General features: G+C 48.1%; 1 protein-coding gene across 5 annotated transcripts in view; it reads right to left on the bottom strand.

Annotated features, from left to right (window-relative positions):
* Positions 1-937: 937 nt before the first annotated feature.
* Positions 938-6,689, bottom strand: part of EZH2 (enhancer of zeste 2 polycomb repressive complex 2 subunit) — a 328,928-nt gene continuing 323,176 nt past the window's right edge. For all 5 annotated transcript variants that reach the window (XM_063922429.1, XM_063922427.1, XM_063922428.1 and 2 more), the window contains one exon: positions 938-1,258. In XM_063922429.1, the coding sequence (XP_063778499.1) occupies positions 1,198-1,258 (61 nt within the window). In that variant the 3' untranslated portion in view covers positions 938-1,197. The remainder of the gene's footprint in view (positions 1,259-6,689) is intronic.

Below are 6,689 nucleotides of genomic sequence, written 5' to 3'. Positions count from 1 at the left end.
GCCGCTAGATGTGCGATAGCTAAAAATTGGGAAAAAACCATTACCCCCCCTAGGAGCATGTTGATAGCCAAAATATGGCATATTTCCATGATGGAGAAAATCACGGCCTCTTTACGGGACAGGTCAGAGAAATATAGGAGAATATGGGACCCATGGTTCACCTATACTACGCCCTCTAATGCCGGAGTGTGACTCCCTCCGTCATATGGTTCTCAATAAGCAAAAGAAGTAATATACTGTCCACAGTTATAAATCTGGTAAAGAGTCCAGTTAGGAGGTGCTACCTCCCTTGACATGGTTTTACCCTGTATGTATGTTACTATGATGATCCCCCACTCTCCCCCACCCCCCCCCCCCCCCGTCCCTTCTCCCCCTCTCTCTCTTATTCTCTTCTTTTCTTTTCTCCTTCTATCCTTCTCTTTATTTTTAAGCTAAACACAAAAAATTGCTGTCGATATATATATATATGGTTGCGATGATGTACTTCCCTGTTGATGCTACAATTGGTTATTCCCCACGGGATAACGTGTATGTAATTTTGAATATCTCATTTGGAGTCATCATCTCCTGTTTGTCTTGTACCAGCATATTCGACTTCTCTTCAATAAAAATATATTTAAAAAAAAAAAAAAAAAATACCTGCCCTTTCCTCTAAGTATAAATATATGACTAAATTCACTATTATGCCACATTCCATATGTCACTATTAAACCAGCCCATCTAGATGGAGAGTGTAGCCCGTGCTCAGGAAATAGAATTGCACCAGCCATATTCATGATATTCTAAACAATAAGTGATGCCTAAAGTCTGTATTAAACACATTACTTTTAAATATGTAAACGTGCGCGCGTTTACATATTTAAAAGCTTGTAAGAGAACTTTACGGACAGAAGCGTATTCTTTATCAAGGAAAGAATGAAGTTAGACATACAGGAAGTAAAGAAGTTCAAGTATATTTTATTTGAGGTGGGAGATGTACCACAATACATTATTGCCAAAAGTTCACTGGTACAAAACATTTTGCAGCTGGCAAAAAGAACAACTGATTTCTTTTCATCTCTATAAATTACTTATACAGTACTCAGTAAATTCAGAACTTCAACTCGCATTTTTTTTTATTTGTAGCTAAAATTGCGCCAGTATTAGAAATTCCTGAAGAAGGTAAGGCATGGGTTGCAAGAGGAGGTAGCTGGTGAATCAAGGGATTTCCATTTCTCTCTCAATACCCACATATTTTAGAGCATCAGCTTGGCTATATCTACAAAAAGAAGAGGACAAGAAATCTCATTTATATGCTGGTAAGATAGAATTTTCACATGTTTAGAATTTATAAAGTACATCCCTGAATGATACAGAACATCATTCACCATCAAATCATGTTAATTAAGCAAACAACATTCCATAATGGTCAGGGTTGTCCACAATTAATGCTGGGCTGCCTTGGGCACCTACTGTTATAGTGAGCATGGCTTTAAGAGGAGATCTCCTGATGCAGGAAAAGGTGTGACGAATAGTAAGTGATAGGAGTATTAGTCATGCTGTTTTCTACTTTCACACTAGCACCTAAATATCGGGTTTTTATGTGTGAAAGCACATCAAATCGGGCTTTTGGTAGGTCTGAATGCACACTCGACCAGGGTCACCGACCCTGCTCTTTACCAGGCACCGACCCTGCTCTTTACCAGGGCTCTTTACCCAGGAATTTGCAGGCTTTTAGACATGGCAACATCCTAGCTTAAGTCTAGAAGGGGTATAAAGCTGGCCACACACTGCGTCTGGAGGCACGATTTTGATAAATCAATACATTGTGTGCAAATCGTGCTTGTTTTATGCACAATTACGCTGCGATGCGCGGCCCCACAGGTTGCATCCTCTTATCATATGTGCCGGCAGTGGTGAATTGCAGATGTACGATAGATCAAAAGGTGCAAAGTAGCACCTTACGATATCGTACGCTGCCGGGGCTATCTAATGCGAGTCATCTAATACCCCTTTTCCACTAGCTCAAAAAACACGGGTAAATGCACGGGGGCGCGCATTTACCCGTGTTTTTGGCAAGTGGAAAAGGGTCAACCCGGATCAAGTGACCCGTGAATCCTACCCGGCTATTTACCTGGGTAGGACACGGGAATGATCCGGGTAGGGTTCTAGTGTAAACGGGAGCCGTGTCGATGCGACACGGCTCCCGTTTACACTGTATGGAAGGGCGGCGCTGGGAGATCATGTGATCTCCCTGCGCCGCCCCTGCCGCGTCACTAGAAGCGTCACCAACCCGGCATATGCCGGGTTGTGACTGCTGATGGGAAAGGGGACGAGCACGGGTCGCAGCAGGGGGCAGCTCCCGTGTCAGGCTCCCGGCTGCGACCCGTGATCGTAAGTGGAAAAGGGGTACTAGTGTATGGACAGCTTAAGGCAGCCAAGCTGCTGAGTAACAATGTGTGAGATGATGGGACTCGTAAAACAATCAGCAGCAAAGATTACAGGAGGCAGAAACACCTATTTGAGGATTGTGATATCTTAGTGTTCACTCTAGGTTGTTTTAGCAGGGCGCCGCGCCCTGCCCGTTTTTAACAGGCAAAACCCGCCCTGCCCCTTTTGCGGCGCCCTGCTAGAACAGCCGCCCGCTCCCTGCCCTCTCGGCGTGTATAGATGCCGTGCACATGCGCGCGGCATCCATTCACGCATTGGGAGAGGGCTGGGGGAAGCCCAGCACCGACGGAGGTGCTGGGCACGCCCCCAACAGTGACGTCGCCGGCCACAGACGCTCTCTATAGTAGCGTCTGTGGGCCGCACCGCCCCCTAAAATGACGGAGGCGTGGCCACGCCCCCTAATTTGTGTGGCCGCGCCCCCATTTCGGGCGCGCACATGTGCCCCCGGAGTCCGGCGCCCTGCCCCTTTTCACTCCTAGAGTGAACACCAATATCTAATATACGTGGAAAAAAAACAGATCGTTTGGTTTATCAACACACCCTGGAATACTCATCATGTTGCTCAGAAACCCCAGTTGCAGACTTTATTAACATCCCTCAAATTATATAGATAATAAGAATTTACTTACCGATAATTCTATTTCTCATAGTCCGTAGTGAATGCTGGGGACTCCGTAAGGACCATGGGGGATAGCGACTCCGCAGGAGACTGGGCACAAAGTAAAAAGCCTTAGGACTACCTGGTGTGCACTGGCTCCTCCCCCTATGACCCTCCTCCAAGCCTCAGTTAGGATACTGTGCCCGGACGAGCGTACACAATAAGGAAGGATTTTGAATCCCGGGTAAGACTCAAACCAGCCACACCAATCACACCGTACAACTTGTGATCTGAACCCAGTTAACAGCATGATAACAAAGGAGCCTCTGAAAAGATGGCTCACAACAATAATAACCCGATTTTTGTAACAATAACTATGTACAAGTATTGCAGACAATCCGCACTTGGGATGGGCGCCCAGCATCCACTACGGACTATGAGAAATAGAATTATCGGTAAGTAAATTCTTATTTTCTCTAACGTCCTAAGTGGATGCTGGGGACTCCGTAAGGACCATGGGGATTATACCAAAGCTCCCAAACGGGCGGGAGAGTGCGGATAACTCTGCAGCACCGAATGAGAGAACTCAAGGTCCTCCTCAGCCAGGGTATCAAATTTGTAGAATTTAGCAAACGTGTTTGCCCCTGACCAAGTAGCTGCTCGGCAAAGTTGTAAAGCCGAGACCCCTCGGGCAGCCGCCCAAGATGAGCCCACTTTCCGTGTGGAATGGGCTTTTACAGATTTTGGCTGTGGCAGGCCTGCCACAGAATGTGCAAGCTGAATTGTACTACAAATCCAACGAGCAATCGTCTGCTTAGAAGCAGGAGCACCCAGCTTGTTGGGTGCATACAGGATAAACAGCGAATCAGATTTCCTGACTCCAGCCGTCCTGGAAACGTATATTTTCAGGGCCCTGACTACGTCTAGCAACTTGGAATCCTCCAAGTCCCTAGTAGCCGCAGGCACCACAATAGGCTGGTTTAAGTGAAATGCTGAAACCACCTTAGGAAGAAATTGAGGCCGAGTCCTCAATTCTGCCCTATCCGTATGAAAAATTAGGTAAGGGCTTTTATAGGATAAAGCCGCCAATTCTGATACACGCCTGGCTGAAGCCAGGGCTAACATCATTACCACTTTCCATGTGAGATATTTTAAGTCCACAGTGGTAAGTGGTTCAAACCAATGTGATTTTAGGAATCCCAAAACTACATTGAGATCCCAAGGTGCCACTGGAGGCACAAAAGGAGGCTGTATATGCAGTACCCCCTTGACAAACGTCTGAACTTCAGGAACTGAAGCTAGTTCTTTTTGGAAGAATATTGACAGGGCCGAAATTTGAACCTTAATGGACCCTAATTTTAGGCCCATAGACAGTCCTGTTTGCAGGAAATGCAGGAAACGACCCAGTTGAAATTCCTCTGTAGGGGCCTTCCTGGCCTCCCACCACGCAACATATTTACGCCAAATACGGTGATAATGTTGCACAGTTACATCCTTCCTGGCTTTGATCAGGGTAGGGATGACTTCATCCGGAATGCCTTTTTCCTTCAGGATCTGGCGTTCAACCGCCATGCCGTCAAACGCAGCCGCGGTAAGTCTTGAAACAGACATGGTCCCTGCTGGAGCAGGTCCTTTCTTAGAGGTAGAGGCCACGGGTCTTCCGTGAGCATCTCTTGAAGTTCCGGGTACCAAGTCCTTCTTGGCCAATCCGGAGCCACGAGTATAGTCTTTACTCCTCTCCTTCTTATGATTCTCAATACCTTGGGTATGAGAGGTAGAGGAGGGAACACATACACTGATCGGTACACCCACGGTGTTACCAGAGCGTCCACAGCTATTGCCTGAGGGTCCCTTGACCTGGCGCAATATCTGTCCAGTTTTTTGTTGAGGCGGGACGCCATCATGTCCACCTTTGGTTTTTCCCAACGGTTCACAATCATGTGGAAGACTTCTGGGTGAAGTCCCCACTCCCCCGGGTGGAGATAGTGTCTGCTGAGGAAGTCTGCTTCCCAGTTGTCCACTCCCGGAATTAATACTGCTGACAGTGCTATCACATGATTTTCCGCCCAGCGAAGAATCCTTGCAACTTCCGTCATTGCCCTCCTGCTTCTTGTGCCGCCCTGTCTGTTTACGTGGGCGACTGCCGTGATGTTGTCCGACTGGATCAACACCGACTGACCCTGAAGCAGAGGCCTTGCCTGACTTAGGGCATTGTAAATGGCCCTTAGTTCCAGGTTATTTATGTGAAGTGACGTTTCCATGCTTGACCACAAGCCCTGGAAATTTCTTCCCTGTGTGACTGCTCCCCAGCCTCTCAGGCTGGCATCCGTGGTCACCAGGACCCAATCCTGAATGCCGAATCTGCGGCCCTCTAGGAGATGAGCACTCTGTAACCACCACAGGAAAGACACCCTTGTCCTTGGAGACAGGGTTATCCGCTGATGCATTTGAAGATGCGATCCGGACCATTTGTCCAGCAGATCCCACTGAAAAGTTCTTGCGTGGAATCTGCCGAATGGAATCGCTTCGTAAGAAGCCACCATCTTTCCCAGGACCTTTGTGCATTGATGCACTGACACCTGGCCTGGTCTTAGGAGGTTCCTGACTAGGTCGGATAACTCCCTGGCTTTCCCCTCCGGGAGAAACACCTTTTTCTGTACTGTGTCCAGAATCATCCCTAGGAACAGCAGACGTGTCGTCGGAATCAGCTGCGATTTTGGAATATTTAGAATCCAACCGTGCTGTCGTAGTACTATTTGAGATAGTGCTACTCCGACCTCTAACTGTTCTCTGGACCTTGCCCTTATCAGGAGATCGTCCAAGTAAGGGATAATTAAGACGCCTTTTCTTCGAAGAAGAATCATCATTTCGGCCATTACCTTGGTAAAGACCCGGGGTGCCGTGGACAATCCAAACGGCAGCGTCTGAAACTGATAATGACAGTTCTGTACCACAAACCTGAGGTACCCTTGGTGAGAAGGGCAAATTGGGACATGGAGTTAAGCATCCTTGATGTCCAGAGACACCATATAGTCCCCTTCTTCCAGGTTCGCTATCACTGCTCTGAGTGACTCCATCTTGAACTTGAACCTTCTTATGTAAGTGTTCAAGGATTTCAGATTTAAAATGGGTCTCACCGAGCCGTCCGGCTTCGGTACCACAAACAGCGTGGAATAATACCCCTTTCCCTGTTGTAGGAGGGGTACCTTGATTATCACCTGCTGGGAATACAGCTTGTGAATGGCTTCCAATATCGCCTCCCTGTCGGGGGGAGACGTTGGTAAAGCAGACTTCAGGAACCGGCGAGGGGGAGATGTCTCGAATTCCAATTTGTACCCCTGAGATACTACCTGCAGGATCCAGGGGTCCACTTGCGAGTGAGCCCACTGCGCGTTGAAAATCTTGAGACGGGCCCCACCGTGCCTGAGTCCGCTTGTAAGGCCCCAGCGTCATGCTGAGGACTTGGCAGAAGCGGGGGAGGGCTTCTGTTCGTGGGAAGAGGCTGTCTGCTGCAGTCTTTTTCCCCTTCCTCTGCCCCGGGGCAGATATGAGTGGCCTTTTGCCCGCTTGCCCTTATGGGGACGAAAGGACTGAGCCTGAAAAGACGGTATCTTTTTCTGCTGCGAGGTGACTTGGGGTAGAAAGGTGGATTTCCCGGCCG

The sequence above is a fragment of the Pseudophryne corroboree genome, chromosome 5, assembly GCF_028390025.1.
Source record: "Pseudophryne corroboree isolate aPseCor3 chromosome 5, aPseCor3.hap2, whole genome shotgun sequence".
NCBI lineage: Eukaryota > Metazoa > Chordata > Amphibia > Anura > Myobatrachidae > Pseudophryne > Pseudophryne corroboree.
Note: the sequence above shows the minus strand (reverse complement) of the source record. Positions and strands in the feature narration are given on the sequence as shown.